At 44.5% G+C, this 20,179-nt stretch overlaps 1 protein-coding gene across 2 annotated transcripts in view; it reads left to right on the plus strand.

The window, feature by feature from the left end:
• The first annotated feature begins 9,768 nt into the window (after window positions 1-9,768).
• The window catches only part of LOC143830354 (cytosolic phospholipase A2 epsilon-like), a 64,905-nt gene continuing 54,494 nt past the window's right edge, over window positions 9,769-20,179 (plus strand). The window contains exon 1 of one of the 2 annotated variants that reach the window (XM_077322770.1): window positions 9,769-9,992. In XM_077322770.1, coding sequence (XP_077178885.1) covers window positions 9,915-9,992 — 78 coding nt within the window. In that variant the 5' untranslated portion in view covers window positions 9,769-9,914. Of the gene's footprint in view, window positions 9,993-18,928; window positions 19,653-20,179 lie in introns of those variants that run through there. The other variant, XM_077322771.1, reaches the window with a different exon arrangement.

Genomic DNA, 20,179 nt, shown 5'->3' on the forward strand with positions numbered 1-20,179 from the left:
TTCCCCAACTTCGACAAGTGCAGTCCATCAGGTGCTAGTAGGCTTTCTTCAAGAAAGCTTATCCCATGGTCCCAGAAATCAAATCCCTCCTGCCGGCACCAACTACGCAGCCACTGATTCACCTCCATTATCTTCCTCTCCTGACGCATTCCTCCTCCCTTGACAGGCAATACTGAAGAGAATACCACTTGTGCCCCCATTGAGCTTCCTCCCTAGATCTTGATAGTCTGTTTTAATAGGAGCGATGGTATTCACGGACGTGTCATTCGTTCCCACGTGCACCATCACAAATGGGTAGCGATCCATAGATTTGAGGAGTTTGGGCAGCCGTTCTGAAATGTCTTTAATTTTCGCCCCTGGCAAGCAACACACTTCTCGGGTTAGGGGGTCAGGCCCAGCCTCATGACGATCCATTCCTCTTAGTAGGGAGTCTCCAATTACCAGTACTCTCTTTTTTTTCTCAATACCATTTCCTTCTACCCCCGTGGCCTCTTCACTTTGTCTTAGACTTTGTTTTGGGACCTCTTCCCTCGTTGACCCTTGCACCTCCTCTGCAAGGGCCTGAAATGTATTCTGGAGCTCCAAAGGCCCCGAGAACCATATTGCTCTACGCCTTTGAGTCTTTTACCTAACTGTCTGCAGAGGCTCCAAAATGAGATCAATCCCCATATTCTCTTCAGGACTGGTTGCACAGAGTTGCACAGCTCCTGTCTATGAACTCCTCCCGTTTTGTAATTTCTATCAGAGTAATAATCCTCTCTTCTAAGCCCCTAATCCTTTCCTCCAAAAGTCTTACCAGCTGACACTTGGGGCAGATGTAGTCCATCTTGTATTCAGGGATGAAGGCAATCATGTCACACTCATTGCAGATGATGGGATGAGTGTCTTGGAGGTCCACTGTAACTTCTAGGCAGTGCAACTACTAAGAAAATATAATCTACAGATTCTAATTGCTAGGCCAACAGCCCTTCAGCTCGCGCCTCTGGTGAGGAGCAGCCCTTTTTAATCCTCCCAGCAATCACCTCACTCAGCACCACAATAGCCTCACCTGGTCAGCAGCTGCTTTCCCCAGCAGCTCTCCCCACGTGCTCCCAGCTGTCTGAGCCCTCTCCCCAGCAGCTCTCTCCATGTGCTCCCAGCTGTCTTTTAAAGCACTAGTTGGTGAATCCCCAAAAGTGGATTCACCAACATATTTAGTGCTACCTAATGGAGAGCAGCCAGCAGCCCACCAGCCAAAGAAAGGTATGGAGGCTCAAATGCAAGAAAGGCGCCTGCTTCATCCCGCCCTTGCTCCGGTCCCCTCTTCTGCGGCCAGGAACGCCAATTTAAAATGTCTGTGTGTGTGCATGCAGGGGAGGGGAAACAGTGGCAGTGAGCCCTCACTAGGTAGCTTGTCTGTATGTTTGTGTGTGTGCATGTCTGCACGCAAGGGGGAGGCAGTGGTAGGTGTTCAGTCGTGCAAGCAAAGCCAACATCCCCCCCCCCAAAAAAAGTTGTAGCACAAAGCATGCCTTTCTAAGCTTTCCCGCCAATCAGGAAAAAGATTTATTTTTAAAAGAAGGAAGACTCATGATTCCATAAGTGGTGGCAATAAAGATGCAGATGCATAGATGTTTCAATGGAGAACTACTGATTTTTTTAAATTAGCGGGCATTGTGGGGGCCCTTCAAAACATGGAGAATGGGGATTGGCTGCCTGGCTTGATTGGTAGGCGGAAGAGAGTAGCGTATGAATTGTGTTGCTCTCTTCCGCCATTTCTAGCAGCACTTGTGGAGGGGGAGAACCATGAAATGGCAGCAGAGAAGAGCAAGACAGCAGGAAAGGTGCGGAGGGGCCAGGAAGTGCAATTATATGTAGTGTTATGCCACTTAGCTGGTGTAATGTTATTTTTAACCATATGCAGAAATGCTCTCAGAGTCAATCAGCTCTGACCAAATATACTGCGTATGTCTGTATAAAAGAATCAATGCTTTCTGAGAAGGAAGGTTTGAAGAATTATTCTGAAGGTTTATTCCCTTTAACACTGTCAATACAGAAAAGGAACTACACATTAAGCAGATTTGGACATAAATATTTAAGGGAACAAGCGACAATCTTTCAGTCGCTTTATGACATTTGTGCGATGAACTTTGATGCAACCACTACATCTAAGGAGAAGAGTGATTGATTAAGTGTTAGCAAGCAGAAGTTCAGATTCCTATCCTGGAATATGGTGGGATGGGAAAACAGAAAGAGGTCTCAAGATATTAGAAAGTTTCTCGCTAAGTACAGTATGCTTTTGTTACCAGAAACTTGGATGCTTTCTAAAGTTTGTTTTTCCAGTTTTACTGCTTTATTTCCTAGAGGCAGTCAAAACAGATAAAATAGATCCCTGCTTAACAGGGATTGCCTGTTTTGATTTCTAGAAGTGTATTGTACAGTGTTATAGACCTTTGTGATGGCTCTCTATTTGGAATTTAAAAATCTTTCAATTTGATTAATGCAGATATCCTTCCAGCTGCACATAAATCAGCATTAGCATATTATTTAGCAAAGTATATTCAGAAAGTTGTCCACATGTATCTGTTATCTGCACTTATTCTGGCTGGTAATTTATATGTTCATATTGGCGCAACATATATGTCAGATCCTGTGGGCCTTGGCTGCCTCTGGACAGTTTGAAGAACCCTCTTTTTTCAAAAATTTTAAGATGGGTTAGTCAGTAATTTCTGTCGAGTCAAGAAGATCTAGTAATGCTAGAATCAGTAGTGCAGAGAAAAACTAGCTTCTTTAACCAGCAATGGGTTATTAATTGTTAATGGTTGCCCTCAGATTGATAGTAAGGGGGACTTTACATGTATTAATCATTGTGGTGCTATTATTATTATTGTATTGTTTCCTTTGTTTTGTTTTGTTAGATTTATTATTTGGAGAAGACAGAATATTTAGCTGGTGATCATTTTCTTCTTAATTCTTAATATTTCTTGATTCTTAACATTTCAGGTTGTAAGCCTTTTCCATCTGTTTTACCTTTCCAACTAAGTGAGAATTATTTATTTTATTATATTAATTTTTTATGCTTGAGGCTCAGGGTAGTTTACATTAAAAGTGTATAGCTCATAGTGCATAGAACACAATAACTGCTTAGACTTGTAATACATTGCATAATACAGAAATACCTTAACAGTTTTGGGTTTATAACATTTTGAATGCAATAACACTTTAATAGTCATAACTATGTGAATTATTCCCCCTTCAAGGATCGCTGCCTTGCCGTGGTAAGGGGGCTTGTGTAGCTCAGTGAAGCTATGAGCTATGCCGTACAGGGCTACCCAAGACGGACAGGTCATAGCTGAAAGCTCTGACAAAAGTTGATACCCTGGAGAAGGAAATGGCAAACCACTCCAGTATCTTTGCCATGAAAACCCTATGGACAAGTTCAAAAGGCAAAACGATATGATGCCGGAAGATGAGCCCCTCAAATCGGAAGGTGTCCAATATGCTACTGGGGATGAGCAGATGGCTAGTACGAGTAGCGCCAGAATGAATGAAGTGGCGGGGCCAAAGCCGAAAGAACGCTCAGTTGTGGAAGTAACTGGTGGCGAAAAGACAGTCCGATGCTGTAAAGATTTTTATTCCATAGGAACCTGAAACGTCAGATCCATGAATCAAGGCAAGCTGGATGTGGTTAAACAAGAGATGACAAGACTGAACATCGATGACAAGACTGAACATTTTAGGAATCAGTGAACTCAAATGTACAGGAATGGGTGAATTTAATTAAGATGACCATCAGGTATGCTACTGTGGACAAGAATCTCGCAGAAAAAATGGAGTAGCCTTCATAATCAATAAGAGAGTAGGAAAAGCAGTTTTGGGATACAATCCCCAAAATGACAGAATGATCTCAGTTTGAATCCAAGGCAAACCATTCAACATCACAGTAATCCAGGTCTTTACCCCAACTACTGCTGCTGAAGATGAAGTTGACAAATTCTATGAAACCCTACAACACCTTCTAGAAGCAACACCAAAAAATGATGTGCTTATCATCATGGGGGATTGGAATGCTAAAGTAGGAAGCCAAAAGATAACCGGGATAACTGGCAAGTTTGGCCTTGGAGTACAAAATGAAGCAGGGCACAGGCTGGTAGAAATTTGTCAAGAGAATACAATGGTCATAGCAAACACTCTTTTCCAACAACCCAAGAGACGACTCAACACATGGACATCACCAGACGGTCAACACAGAAATCAGATTGACTATATGCTCTGCAGCCAAAGATGGAGAAGTTCTATACAGTCAGTAAAAACAAGACCAGGAGCTGATTGTGGTTCAGATCATCAGCTTCTTCTTGCAAAATTTAGACTTAAATTGAAGAAAGTAGGGAAAAGCACTAGGTCACTCAGGTATGAACTAAATCATATTCCCGACGAATATACAGTAGAGGTGACAGATAGGTTGAGGGACTTGGGAATGTTCAGCCTGGAGAAAAGGAGGTTGAGAAGGGACATGATAGCCCTCTTTAAGTATTTGAAAGGTTGTCACTTGGAGGAGGGCAGGATGCTGTTTCTGTTGGCTGCAGAGGAAAGGACACGCATTAATGGGTTTAAACTTCAAGTACAACGATATAGGCTAAATATCAGGAAAAAATGTTTCACAGTCAGAGTAGTTCAGCAGTGGAATAGGCTGCCTAAGGAGGTGGTGAGCTCCCCCTCACTGGCAGTCTTCAAGCAAAGGTTGGGTACACACTTTTCTTGGATGCTTTAGGATGCTTAGGGCTGATCCTGCGTTGAGCAGGAGGTTGGACTAGATGGCCTGTATGGCCCCTTCCAACTCTATGATTCTATGATTCTGTGATTCTATGAAGAACTATGGACGGAGGTTCACAACATTGTACAAGAGGTAGCAACTAAAACCATACCAAAGAAAAAGAAATGCAAGAAATCAAAATGGCTGTCTGTGGAAGCTTTACAAATAGCTAAGGAGAGAAGGGAAGTGAAAGGTAAGGGAGAAAGAGAAAGATACACCCGATTGAATGCAGAATTCCTGTTAAAAGCTAGAAGAGATAAGAATGCCTTCTTAAATGAACAGTGCAAACAAATAGAGGAAAACAATAGCATGAGGAGGACCAGAGATCTTTTCAAGAAAATTGGAGATATGAAGAGAACGTTTCATGCAAACATGGGTATGATATGGGACCAAAATGGTAGGGACCTCACAGAAGCAGAAGAGATTAAAAAAAGGTGGCATAATTATACAGAAGAACTATACAAGAGTGAGCTTAACATCCCTGATAACCACAATAGGGTAGTTACTGACCTGGACATCCTGGAATGTGAAGTCAAATGGGCCTTAGGAAATCTGAGCAACAATAAAGCTAGTGGTGGTGACAGCATTCCAGTTGAACTATTCAAAATCTTAAAAGACGATGCAGTAAAAGTGCTACACACAATATGCCAGCAAATTTGGAAAACTCAACAATGGCCACAGGATTGGAAATGGTCAGTTTACTTTCCAATCCCAAAGAAGGGCAATGCCAAAGAATGTTCAAACTACCACACCATTGCACTCATTTCCCATGCTAGCAAAGTTATGCTCAAAATCCTACAAGCTAGGCTCCAGCAATATGTGGACTGAGAACTTCCAGTAGAGGCAGGATTTCGAAGAGGCAGAGGAACTAGAGATCAAATTGCCAACATACACTGGATCATGGAGAAAGCTAGGGCGTTCCAGAAGAACATCTACTTCTGCTTGATTGACTATACTAAAGCCTTTGATTGTGTGGAGCACAACAAATTGTGGCAAGTTCTTAAAGAGATGGGAATACCAGAGCATCTTATTTGTCTCTTGAGAAACTTATATGCAGGTCAAGAAGCAACAGTGAGAACTGAACATGGAATCACTGATTGGTTCAAAATTGAGAAGGTAGTTCGGCAATGCTGTATACTGTCGCCTTGCCAATTTAACTTGTATGCGAAGCACATCATGAGAAAGGCGGGATTAGAGGAGTCACAAATTGGGATCAAGATTGCAGGGAGAAATATCAACAACCTCAGATACGCAGATGATACCACTCTAATGGCAGAAAGTGAAGAGGAACTAAAGAGCCTGTTGATGCGGGTGAAGGAGGAGAGTGCAAAAGTTGGCTTGAAACTCAACATCAAGAAAACAAAGATCATGGCATCCAGCCCTCTCAATTCCTGGCTAATAGATGGGGAAGAAATGGAGATAGTGACAGATTTTATTTTCCTGGGCTCCTAGATCACTGCAGATGGGGACTGCAGCAAAGAAATTAAAAGACACTTGCTCCTGGGGAGGAAAGCTATGGCAAATCTAGACAGCATCCTAAAAAGCAGAGGCATCATCCTGCCAACAAAAGTGCGTTTAGTCAAGGCTCTGGTATTCCCAGATGCAATGTATGGATGCGAAAGTTGGACCATAAAGAAGGCCGAGCGTCAAAGAATTGAGGCTTTTGAACTCTGGTTCTGGAGAAGACTCTTGAGAGTCCCTTGGACTGCAAGGCAAACAAACCGGTCAGTCCTAGAGGAGATCAGGCCTGACTGCTCCTCAGAAGGCCAGATCCTGAAGATGAAACTCAAATACTTTGGCTAGCTCATGAGAAGGAAGGACTCCCTGGAAAAGTGCCTAATGCTGGGAGTGATTGAGGGCAAAAGAAGAATGGGACGACAGAGAATGAGGTGGCTGGCTGGAGTCACTGAAGCAGTAGGTGCAAATTGAAATGGATTCTGGGGAATTGTAGAGGACAGGAAGGCCTGGAGGATCATTGTCCATGGGGTCGTGATGGGTCGAACACGACTTCGCACCTAACAACAACAACATGTGAATTATTGGCTTCTCATCCCTGAGTGTTGTTTTATTCAGTGTACTAGAATTAAAGCCCCTTTGTAAAAATGGGCAGAGCAGAAGCCTGAGTGGGAGGCTCGTGGCTGGGCGGGTGGAAAGGAGCTGGGCCACCACGTCTTTGACTCGGTGGCCCTGCTCCTTTCCTGGGCGCCCGCTCCCCAGGTGAGCTCGATGCTTGGGCGGTGGGAAAGGAGCAGGGCCGCTGTGTCTTTGATGCGGCTGCCCTGCTCCTTTCCCTGTGGCGAAGCAAATGCTCGGCCAGTCCAGAGTGGGCCAAGTGGCCAATAGGGGGGCGCACTGCAATCAGGAGCTTCGCGGCTCCTGATTGGCCTCTCCGAGTTTTCATTACGGATAGGCCCCGTCCTTTCTCCGCCCACAGAGCCCTTAGTGCTTTATTTAATCCGCTCCGCAGGAGCGGTTAAAGATGTCTAGTTCTGGCGTTGCCCCATGTTGACTATGTTTGGCATAACTGATAATTGGGAGGGAGCTTCTGATTGATGTTGTTTGGTGTAGTGGTTAAAAGCCCAAACTTCTAATCTGGCGAGCCGGGTTCGATTCTGCACTCCCCCACATGCAGCCAGCTGGGTAACCTTGGGCTTGCCACAGAACTGATAAAGTTGTTCTAACCAAGCAGTAATCTCTCATCCTCACCTACTTCACTGGGTGTTGTTGTTTCTTCCTTCTTTTTCTTCCTTCCTCTTCCTCTTCCTCTTCTTCTACATTGCAGTGTGATACAATGATTATATTGCAAAGGAAGTACAAGTGCCACAGTTAGTTATCAAATCTTTGACTGAAGAATAGTACACCCCTATCTGAGATGGTCATGCTTTTTAACCGAGCGTGCAGTTTCGGGAGTGATGTACATGGTGCATTGAGAGAGGTAGGGAACACCCACAGAATTCTTAGCCATTGTGCTCCTAAAAAGGGCACAGACTTGTACTACTAAAGAATTGGCTGCCCTGTTTTCTAATGGCAAGTGAGAGAACACCTAAATATTTGGGGTGTTATGGTTATTGTGGATAGTGAGTTTGCGCTAAGTGAAGTTGCTGAGTTTTTAAAATTAATTTGTATTTCTGTTATATACTGTATATCTTAACCTTATGAAATTATGGTTTTGTATACCAGTAAGGGTTTATTGGTTGATATCTTAAGCCTTTAATTTTGTTTCATTGTGCTCCAGAGAGAAACCTTTGTGTATTAGGTTACTTGTTAAAATTGTTACACCTGCTACATAAATCTTTTTTTGCAGATTAAAGATGATTATCAGACTGGGGAATTGGTTTGATGTTGACTTTAGAACATTTAAAAGGGCAATGCATTATATGTACTGGCAATTTAAATTACGCAAAGATAAAGGTATTATTAAATTAAATTAAATTATAAAGATTATTAACAATAATGGTGAATGGAACTTACCCCAGGAGCAATAGCCACTGTGGGGGAAGCTCCACGCCCTCAAAGAAACTGAGCAGGGGTGGGACTTCAAGTCCCAGGGTTCCTTGCCAGGAGCGCGGTCAGGGTGGGGGCTGCTGGGGAGATCTCCTCCTTCTCACCCCCCCTTTTTCTATATACGGGGCAGAGGGGGAGACGCGTGCCTCTATCCCTTTTCCCCATTGACCCACCTGCCCTCCCTTGTTACATTGGTGGAACATAGAAAGTGTAAGTCATTTGGTGGAATGAGAAAATGTATGAAGACATGTATGAGAATCTGTTTTGTTACTGTTTTAAAAAAATGGTTTTGAAATGTCACAACTTGTGGGGATTTGGTGTGGGGAGGATCCCTTTGTGAGCAGATCAGGCCAGCATGCTAGTCTGCTCTTTAGAGGGGGCCTCCGTAAGAAGCTGAGTGAATGTGGAGCCAGGCGGCCCCCACTCTTGGAGTAGGGGGCCTGGAGGGCGGAGCCATGTTTCTGGGTGGCAAGAGAACCCAGCAGAGGTTCATGCCTCAATGGATTCCCAAAAAATGGCTGCCACCTCCCTGACAACCAGCAGGTCATTGGGGGCACAGGGAGCCAGGCAGGGTGCCAGATGGACCTGGGCATGCCTGCTGGGATATGTATTTGGCTGCCTTGTGCCATCTAACACTCAGCTGTTTTAATAAAAGTTGTGGCCTGTTTAATGCCAAAGGGTGAGTCGGTGTTCTTTATGGCATGTAAGGTGTTCCCCTGCAAGGCAAAAAGTGTTGCTTTAGCCATCACATGGAAGCATTTGATTTGGGCCTCTAAGCAAAAAAGGTGGAACAATCTTTTTGGATCTGATCGCCAGAGAGTTAAATTCTAGATTCCTGCTTTTTTGTCAGATGTTAGGAGGTTAAACAAGTCTCTGGTAATCACTGTATGTTTCAGCAAAGCCTGGTACAATATTCTGCCGAAAGAGATCAGGGCCCTGCAGGACCTTAATCAGGGCTTGCACAACAGAGCTGTTCCACCAGGCTTATAGGTTGAGGCCCAATAGGCCATCACGAAGTGCTGGCCTCACTGCTGAAACAGAGAAAGGCTGGCCCTCCAAGGACTTTGACCCCCCCCCCCAGCCCAAAGAAAGTGTTAGACTAGTATATAATATAAAAAGGTTTTAACATTTTAACATGAATCTGTTTTATTATGAATGTGATGTTTTACACTATGTTGTTACCCACGCAGAGCTATCTAGATAAGGCAGCATACAAAAATGTTTGTATGTATGTATGTATGTATGTATGTATGTATGTATGTATGTATGTATGTATGTATGTATGTATGTACCTACCTACGTGTTTGTTTGTTTAGTGTGTGGACTGTGTTCGCCTTGGCCAATCATGGGGCTCTTTCAGTAGTCCAGAGAGGATCACTCCACATTCAATTTTTGAGGCCGTAGCCATTTTTCATTCACAAGGAATTCTTGATTAAATCATTAACTAACTGTAAATTAACAAACAAAATGAGGATAAAATCAGAGAGTACAAACTAAGTGACCTAATGAGTTGAAGTAATACAAATGAATGAAATTCATTATACAAAGCTTTGTTTGGAAACATTTCTTTTTTATTGTCATGGGGAATCTTTAGGTGGGAACTCTTCATCTGGAAATAATGGAAGAGGAAAGATGTCGAGGTATCTTGGCTGATCATCACAGGGTCATGAACCGCTATTGTAATGCAACTTCAAAGGTCAGTACAATTCTTTATGTGTTAGGTAGGGATTTTCTGTTTGAATTAAAATCCTTAACACTATTTCACTCCCTTATATATTTGGGAAACAGCCTCCTGGGAGGAGACTGTCCAAGGCCCTGTCCATCCAGGTCCACCCTGATTGGCCCTCCCCCTCCCCCTCCAGCTCCCACCCTCCCTCCTTGCCTGCTAGAAGCCTTGTGGCAGTGGCCTCCATTTTCGCCCACGAGGAGAGAGGCAGTGACAGGGCTTTGCTGCCCGCAGGTACACTCCTGCTGGGAGGGAGCCGGGAGGGGGAGTTTGCAGCCTCCCTGCGGGCAGCAAAGCCCTGTCACCACTGGTGGGGGCGGGCCAAAGGGAGCCATGGCCACCCTCTCACAGCCTCCTGCCTGCCGCCCCTTTCAAAGCCCATTTTTAAAATGGGTGATACTACTAGAACTAATAATTTTGAAGAGGCATAGTGAAGGCTTATTTAGAATTCTCGTTTGGGGTCACACATGTTTAACATGTTTCAATAAAAACTGAAAAAGGGAAAAAAAGTGTACTTAAGGATGGCATTATATATTTCAAACTTGTGGCAAAAGCTTATAGGGAAAAGGGAGAAGATTATATGGAGCATAGAAATGGCTGTAGTGCTTAACTTTTTCATGTTCTGATACTTTTTAATTAGGGTTGCAACCTCAAGGTGAGGCCTCGAGATCTCCTGGAATGAGATCAGTTTCCCTGAAGGAATTGGCAGCTTCAGAGAATGGACTCTAGGTCATCATATTCTTAGTTCCCTCTCCTCCCTAAACCCTGTCTTTCTCAGGTACTGTCCCCAAGTCTCCATGAATGTCCCAAGCCAGAACTGGCAACCATATACTCCAAAATATTCCTCTAAACTGTCCCCCCTACTGTCATTTTCCAGCCAATATTTTAAAGCAAGCAAATTAAAACAACAATAGTCATTTAAAACTAATGTAGAAATGTGTGTAAGCAGGTAGTCCTAAGAACTAAATGCTGAAAGGCTGGATCCAACCAGGTTTTTCACTCAATCTTGTACAATTACAGCCTCATCCTTCATGGCCTTTGTACATAGAGTTCTCACAAACTCTAGCATAGCATTTTCTGGTTGCCAGATGTTCTGACTTGTGATGGAATGGACCCATTTACTAACAATTGGTATGGAGAACTTGGAGAGAGTGCGGCACCTGAATTAATACCCATTTATCCTTCCTTTGGTTCATGAGTGATAGCATTTTCAATATTTCTAGAGAAGACTGTTCTGAAAGGACCAATGGTTAGTCCCCTCTATGCTCACATAAACCCACAATTATTTATGGGTATCTCTAGGGAGGAGCCAGAGTTGAATACATTAAGGAAATATATTATTTTTATTCTGGATATCTTTCCATTGAGAAAAGATTTTTCGATAAAAACACAATACTGTTCTCTTTATTATCTAAATAAGGAATTTGAAAAACAGAATTGTGAAAAGGAAACTATATGTTCTATTTTCTTTTTATTATCCAATTTAAGAATTTCACAGCGCATTCCGAAACAGGGACGCACCCATTGACTTAGTGGACTTAGAATAGGAGCCGGGACTAGAATAGGAGCCGTCATTGCTGCCGCGGAGGAACAAGCCCGGCAGCGAAGATAAGGCGCGTCTCTTCAGACGCACCTTACAGGAAAGCCTCGGGGTGGAGCAGGAGAGGCGCATCGTGCCTCTCGGGTGGGGGTAGAAATGGGCGTTCCGGCGCCTATTTAAGAGAGCCGAGCGCGCGTGCTCAGCCTCTTTCCTCCGGGCGCAGCATCAAGAAGCATCCCGCCCTCCCTCCCTTCCTTTTTCAGGTTTGTTTGCGAAAGTATGTATTAGGGGTTATTGTTAGGGTTTTTATATCATTATTGTCACAGTGGCAGGTTGGCATGGGGAGAATCCTGTTTGGGGAAAACAGTCAACCCGGCTGGGTAGGCAGGCTCTCATTGCCAGGCGGTTTGGGGAGACAGACAGAGGCTTACGCCCATTGGATCCCGGTCAAGCCGCCTTCCCAGGGCGTGGGTTTCAGATGGCAAGGAGCTTCCCATGTCTAGGCTTACGCCTAGACTGGTTCTCCAGGGCAGTGGTCCCCAACCTGCGGGCCGCGGCCCAGTGCCGGGCCGCAAAGGCCATGGCACCGGGCCGCGGCTCCCTCTCCCCGCCCCGCCCCGCCCCTGCAGTAAAAAACTTCCCAGGCCGCAAGCTTGCGGCCCAGGAAGCTTCTTACTGCGGGAGGCGGGGAGAGGGAATCAGGGCCGGGCCACGCCCGCTCGGCCCGATCCGCGGGCGCGGCCCGCGGGCGCGGCTCGCGGGTGCGGCCCGGGTGCGGCCCGATCCGCGGGCGCGGCATGGGTGCGGCCCGATCCGCGGGCGCGGCATGGGCGCGGCCCGATCCGTGGGCGCGGCCCGCGGGCGCGGCCCGATCCGCGGGCGTGGCCCGCACGGGCGCGGTCCGCGGGGGCGCGGCCCGATGCCCTGCCGGTCCCCAGCCTCGGAAAGGTTGGGGACCACTGCTCCATCTGAGATCTTGATTATCCTCGGTTGGCTGACCGTTTATTTGATGGATTCTTCCTCATGCCACGCCAACTCTCCTTGCTAGGAGAATAAAGCTGTGGCCATGTTTTTTCTAGATATTGGTGTGGTGTCTTTTCTTCCTGCGGGCTACAACCTGGCCTCCTGCCAAGCAATAGTGTAGCTCTCCTTAGAACTGTGCCGTCTCTGTGGAAATTATATAACATGTATTTCTACAGGTAGTTAAAAAGCCTATTTGGCACAGGTGGAAAAGACTGGGCGGGTGCTCATATGGAAGCAGTGCTAATTCCATATGATGTTGCTGCTGGGCCGGCCCTCTCCTGGGCCTGGTGCGGTTCAGGCCCTCAGTTACCCCACGACAAGTGAATGTGGAAGAATCCGCGTTCCCTTTTTCACTGTGGGGGCCAATGGGGCCTAGCCCAGCAGAGGCCTTTGTGGATGAGAAGAGCCAGGTCTCAAAGGACCCCCTCTTCCCCATCCTATGGAGCCTGGGAGGTGAGAAAAAATGCCCCAGTCAGCTTTGCAGTGCTTTGTAGCACCGGGGGCCGATTGGGGCATTTTGGGGGCGTTTTTTGCAGGAAGGTGGAATTGCGTCCTCACATAATGACACATTCCTGCAAAATAATCCCCCTGCTGCCCCCGTGCATGGTGGAACCTTTCCACTGCAGCTGTGTTCTCTGCAGGGGCACATGTCAATGGCAGACCTGATGTGGGGACACATTTTGGTGGTGTACCAGGTCTGCCCTAAAATGTGTCCCCCATGGGGACACAAAAAATGGCATAGCAAATGAAAAATATTTTACAGACATTTCCATTCTGAATTCTGAAGCAAATAGTATCTAAATTTTCAGAGACAGTTTGGTTTAAAAAATAAGCACCACAAATATGTCTAGTTGCTCATAATATAGTTGTTATTATCAAGCCTTTAAAAGTAATTAAAATCATGCTAAAGTAGGGTGTTTATAAAATTGGCCCCGTTTATACAATCTGGTTTTTCAGAGTATAGGGAGGATTGTGTTTTGTGCAATTTTGATGTCATTTTTTATAAACAGTTTTCCTAGAACCTCATTGCTTTAGGATGGTTAGGGCTGATCCTACGTTGAGCAGGGGGTTGGACTAGATGGCCTGTATGGCCCCTTCCAACTCTATGATTCTATGATTCATATACACTCCCTATTGAAAATAATGGTCCTGAACAAGTACATGGATCAGAACTGGTATGGTCCTGTCTCAAAATAAGCAATCATGGTAAATATCCCCCTCTGAAGCCAGATCCAAAATTCTCAACTCCCCCCCCCCCCCCCACGCTAGCAAAATCTGACACTGTTGGTGCCTTAAAGAGCCCAAGCCATGCCAGCAGTATGATTTGTGGACCATGAACAGCTTGGTTCAGGTGGGCTGACATGAGTTAGAGCTGCTGGTGGGCTGTTAGGTAGTGCTAAGGGCAAGCCAAGGGTCAACAGTTCCCATGTCATCTATATTCACACTGATCCCAGACAAAACATCAATATAGGTACTTTTATGGATTCTCTGAATGGCAGGCAGATTTCCCATTAGAAGGGAGACCAAGCAAGAATATCCATTACTAAGAACCTGATGGCAACATAAAACTCTCCCCCTACCCTCCCACACCCGGTGCCTCAAGGATAATCTTGGGTGCCTGTCACAGATGAACTTACGTGTATAAATGTATGGATGCGTGGATATATGGAGGGGACCTCTTATCATTGTCACAAATTGCCTTTTTTTGGTATATGATGTTACTATTTTATATATTATAGATCCTGGCTCTTCCTAAAGTATCAGAACAGCCAGAAAAATACCATTTAGTTTCTGGCTATAAAATTAATCGTTCCCAGCCTTATACAAATGCAGTTGCTACAGAATTTCCCTTCTGTGTGACCCGATAAAGCATTGAAAAATATTAGTTACTTTGAATTTAAAAATACTATAAATTATATAATCCACTGTTTGCTGAAGTTCAAAAAAAGGACAAAAGGCCAAAGGCCAAAGCTGAGAGTGAGCTAAGATTGGCCAGGGAAGCCAATTGTAACAAGAAAAGATTTTTCAGTTATGTGAGGAGCAAACGTAAAGTAAAGGAGGCAATAGGCCCACTGTTGGGTGCGGATGGACAGACTCTAACGAAAGATGCAGAGAAAGCAGAAAGGCTTAGTGCCTATTTTACATCTGTTTTTTCCCACAGGTCAAAGTGTTTAGGCACATCTAGAGATGGCCGTAGCCAAAGGATAGTGTCTGGGTGGCAGGTTAACATGGATAGAGAGGTTGTCGAGAGGCATTTAGCTGCACTGGATGAGTTCAAATCCCCTGGTCCGGATGAAATGCACCCGAGAGTACTCAAAGAACTTTCCAGAGAACTTGCACAGCCCTTGTCCATCGTCTTGGGAACCTCTTTAAGGACTGGAGATGTCCCGGAGGACTGGAAAAGAGCAAACGTTATTCCGATCTTCAAAAAAGGGAGGAAGGATGACCCAGGAAACTACAGACCAGTGAGTCTGACCTCTGTTGTGGGGAAGATAATGGAGCAGATATTAAAGGGAGCGATCTGCAAACATCTGGAGGACAATTTGGTGATCCAAGGAAGTCAGCACGGATTTGTCTCCAACAGGTCCTGCCAGACCAACCTAATTTCCTTTTTTGACCAAGTAACAGGTTTGCTGGATCGGGGAAATTGATGCAATGTAATAAAGATAAGGGTAAAGTTCTGCATCTGGGTCAGAAAAATGAAAAGCATGCCTACTGGATGGGGGATACGCTTCTAGGTAGCACTGTGTGTGAACGAGACCTTGGGGTACTTGTGGATTGTAAACTAAACATGAGCAGGCAGTGTGATGCAGCGGTAAAAAAGGCAAATGCCATTTTGGGCTGTATCAACAGAGGCATCACATCAAAATCACAAGATGTCATAGTCCTATTGTATACGGCACTGGTCAGACCACACCTGGAGTACTGTGTGCAGTTCTGGAGGCCTCACTTCAAGAAGGACGTCGATAAAATTGAAAGGGTACAGAGGACAGCAACGAAGATGATCTGGGGCCAAGGGACCAAGCCCTATGAAGATAGGTTGAGGGACTTGGGAATGTTCAGCCTGGAGAAAAGGAGGTTGAGAGGGGACATGATAGCTCTCTTTAAGTATTTGAAAGGTTGGCACTTGGAGGAGGGCAGGATGCTGTTTCTGCTGGCTGCAGAGGAGAGGACACGCAGTAATGGGTTTAAACTTCAAGTACAACGATATAGGCTAGATATCAGGAAAAAGTTTTTCACAGTCAGAGTAGTTCAGCAGTGGAATAGGCTGCCTAAGGAGGTGGTGAGCTCCCCCTCACTGGAAGTCTTCAAGCAAAGGTTGGATACACACTTTTCTTGGATGCTTTAGGATGCTTAGGGCTAATCGTGCGTTGAGCAGGGGGTTGGACTAGATGGCCTGTATGGCCCCTTCCAACTCTATGATTCTATGATTCTATGAGAAGAACAGTGATATTCTTTGGTTTCATAGGAAACACTATTTAAGGGAGTATTTTAAAATCCTCATATTGCGAGGGCATTTAAATGCTGCTGTAATTAGAACATGAGAATGCTGAACCTGAATTCGTACGTTCAGAGAAATGGAACCCTCCCAGATCTGAACGGGGACATAGGGTTATAATTTCACTGCAGATAAATCTAAATAAATAAATACATCTAAATAAATAAATGTGGCAGAACACACCACTCTGACATGCTAGAGACACCAAACTCACCAGAAATCTACAATTGACTCTCCTCCACTTGCCCCCGAAGTTTGGTGAGGATTGGATTTACATGGTCTGAGTTATGACCCCCCAAGAAGGTGCTCCCAGGAAAGTGCTTTCTGAGTAATTGATTGATGTGTAAATGATGGCTACCTTCTGGGGGGGGGGGGTTGTAACTGTCAAAATAGCCATGATTCAGGAGGTTTAGAAATGTATAGAATAGTTCTTGTGGAAGCTAGAGATACCAAACTTACAAAAGACCTCCCTCAGATGCTCCTCTGTGTGCCCTCCAAATTGTTACCTTGAAGTTATGTAAACACCACCTCCTTAGGCAGCCTATTCCACTGCTGAACTACTCTGACTGTGAAATTTCCCCCCCTGATATCTAGCCTATATCATTGTACTTGAAGTTTAAACCCATTACTGCCTGTCCTCTCCTCTTCAGCCAACAGAAACAGCATCCTGCCCTCCTCCAAGTGACAACCTTTCAAATACTTAAAGAGGGCTATCATGTCCCTTCTCAACCTCCTTTTCTCCAGCCTGAACATTCCCAAGTCCCTCAACCTATCTTCATAGGGCTTGGTCCCTTGGCCCCAGATCATCTTTGTTGCTCTCCTCTGTACCCTTTCAATTTTATCTACGTCCTTCTTGAAGTGAGGCCTCCAGAACTGCACACAGTACTCCAGGTGTGGTCTGACCAGTGCCGTATACAATGGGACTATGACATCTTGTGATTTTGTTGTGATGCCCCTGTTGATACAGCCCAAAATGGCATTTGCCTTTTTTACCGCTGCATCACACTGCCTGCTCATGTTTAGTTTACAATCCACAAGTACCCCAAGGTCTCGTTCACACACAGTGTTACCTAGAAGTGTATCCCCCATCCAGTAGGCATGCTTTTCATTTTTCTGACCCAGATGCAGAACTTTACACTTATCTTTATTACATTGCATCATATTCTCATTTGCCCATTTTTCCATTGTGTTCAGATCTCATTGAACTCTGTCTCTATCTTCCGGAGTATTTGCCAGTCCTCCCAATTTGGTGTCATCTGCAAACTTGATGAGTAGTCCACCCCCTCATCTAGATCATTAATAAATACATTAAAAAGTACCGGGCCGAGCACCGAACCCTGAGGTACCCCGCTACTCACCTCTCTCCAGGCTGATGAAACACCATTGACAACAACTCTTTGAGTGCGGTTCTCTAACCAATGCCATATCCACCTGACTATCTGAAAATCCAGATTGCAGTCCTTCAACTTATCCATCAAAACATCATGGGGAACCATGTCAAAAGCTTCACTAAAATCCAAGTAAATGACATCAACCGAATTTCCACGATCCAGCAAACCTGTTACTTATAGATATTTATGCTTTAAGTAAAAGATGTCATTAAGAAAGCTTAAGTCTACTGTTTTTACTACAACAAACATGGCTGCCTCTGTCAAATATCTATGGTAAAAACAGACCTTCATCCTTGAACTGCCATGAACTTGACTTCATGAACTGGCCAAAATTCATCACAAGCTTTAGTTTGTGAACCAATTCATACCTATCCCTATAAATGATGCTTCTTTCAGAGATAGAGGAAGTCTTTAAACATTGCTGAGCAATACAGGATATTATTAAGACTAGGTGTGGGTTGTGTTGGAAACATTGCAAGATAATTAGATATGTCCTGTTGGCAAGAGTGATAAAAGATAATTCGTTCAGTTGCAGCTTGTGCTGTTGAATGAAAAGAAATCATAGAATCACAGAGTTGGAAGGGGTCATACAGGCCATCTAATCCAACCCCCTGCTCAACGCAGGATCAGCCCAAAGCATCCTAAAGCAATTCATGTTTCATAGATAAGAAATGAATTATTCTGGTAATATTTTTAAAAAGTGCTTTACTGCACAATGACAGAAAGCCCAATGGCTACTGGAGTGAAACTATGGCTTTCAAAACTTTGGGATCTTGGTATTATGAATAACCATATCTAACAAGTTCAAAATAGCAAGAGCACTTAGTAAGAAACACCAATATGAACATTTAGGTACCCACCTTATATCCATTGAAATGCTTCACTCTGCCAAAATGAAGAGGCTGGTGATTCATGGCCCGAGAGATGTGTGGTTGGCTTCGACCAGAGCTAGGACCTTTTTGATCTTGACCCCTACCTGGTGAAATGAGTTTCTGGAAAATTTGCGGGTCCTACAAGAGTTTTCACAGTTCCGAAGGGCTTGCAAGACAGAGCTCTCCCACCAGGCATTTGGTTAAGGACAACAAGTAACAGAATACCAAGGGCCCTCCCTGCAGAATTCCCACTTGGAATTGTAATAGGTGCAGAGCTTCCTAACAGCAATATTGGCAGTTATTGTGAATAAGAGTTTTACTATTTAAACGCTAAAGGTAAAGGTAAAGGTATCCCCTGTGCAAGCACCGAGTCATGTCTGACCCTTGGGGTGACGCCCTCCAGCGTTTTCATGGCAGACTCAATACGGGGTGGTTTGCCAGTGCCTTCCCCAGTCATGACCGTTTACCCCCCAGCAGCAAGCTGGGTACTCATTTTACCGACCTCGGAAGGATGGAAGGCTGCTAAACGCTACTAAATGTTTAAATGCTAAATATTATTAGTTATTAATCCTATTCTTAAATTGCTGTAAACCGCCTTGAGATCCTTATCCCAAAAGGAATTAAAATCAAATAAATAAATAGGTAGATGAATAAAACAACCATGTTAGTGATTTTGAGAAAGAAAAGTACACGGATTTTCCCACTGTTGAATTGATAAACTGTACTTACTATTTGATTTTCCACATAATTAACAAAGGCAGTGGGAGAGGGTGAGTGTTCTGTATTGTTCTCTCTTGCTCCTCTGTGCTAAATTTAATTAACAATGGGTCAAGAATTATGACATTTAGATTATTTTACATACCACTCCCTAGGCATTCTCTTCACAGGAGAGCCCTTCTATGGAGCAGAAACTACCCACAGTGATATGACAGCAGTGAAGAAACTAGTAAATCCAATATTAAAAGGGACATGCAGAAAAAACCCACAGGTCCACAATGAGCTCTATTACCGTATATACTCACATAAGCTGAGTTATCCAGCACAGTTTTTAGCACTTAAAAGACCTCCGGGTAATTGATTAACAGCCTGCCCCCAGCCAGCTAATTGCAGCATTGCATCTGCAACCTGAGCTCTTTGCAAGTGAGCTAGTGGCCTCCAGTTAACCTTTGCCTTCTGCAAATATCTTGAAAGCTTACTCTGGCAGCTTGTAGGACATCAACGGTTTGACTGAGGGATTCTGATATTTTCCCCCCTTCTTTTCCTAATAACTTCTTCCAAACTATTCTTTTGGTTTCTGTGGGTGAGGTGAGATGGGTTTTGGGGGTGCTTTGGGATTTACTGTTTTTTCAGTGTTTTTTCTTTTACCTGACGGGCAGCATTGTTTGCCTTTTCTTCTTGGGGTTGTAGTTTTTTAAGTTGATTTTTACAGTTCTTTCGGTTTTCAGTTTTACAGTTCTTTCTTTCAGTGTTTTGTTCTGGGGGGCACTGTAGCCCCAAGTTTGGTAGCTGTTGTACTTGTTGTAGTAGGTTGCCAACTTGGGGTACTATTGTTCTGTTCTGGTTTGCTGGCCTGGGGGGCACTGTTTGGTTCTACTGCCAGAGCTGTTCTCACAGAGCAGTTCTGTCAGTGCTTTCTCAGGGTGTCTGGCAAAAAGAGAGGAAGGGAAGGCAATTGTAAACCACTTTGAGAGTCTTTGGTTAGTGAAAAGCAGGGTACAAAAACCAGCAGCTATTCATCCTCTTGACTTTTCTGTATTTGTTAGGAGGGAGGCTGGATGGGAAAGCCTGTGATGATTGCGCACGCTTAGGCCACTCTGTAAATTTACCAGTAG

Source organism: Paroedura picta, chromosome 2, assembly GCF_049243985.1.
Source record: "Paroedura picta isolate Pp20150507F chromosome 2, Ppicta_v3.0, whole genome shotgun sequence".
In the NCBI taxonomy this organism is placed as follows: domain Eukaryota; kingdom Metazoa; phylum Chordata; class Lepidosauria; order Squamata; family Gekkonidae; genus Paroedura; species Paroedura picta.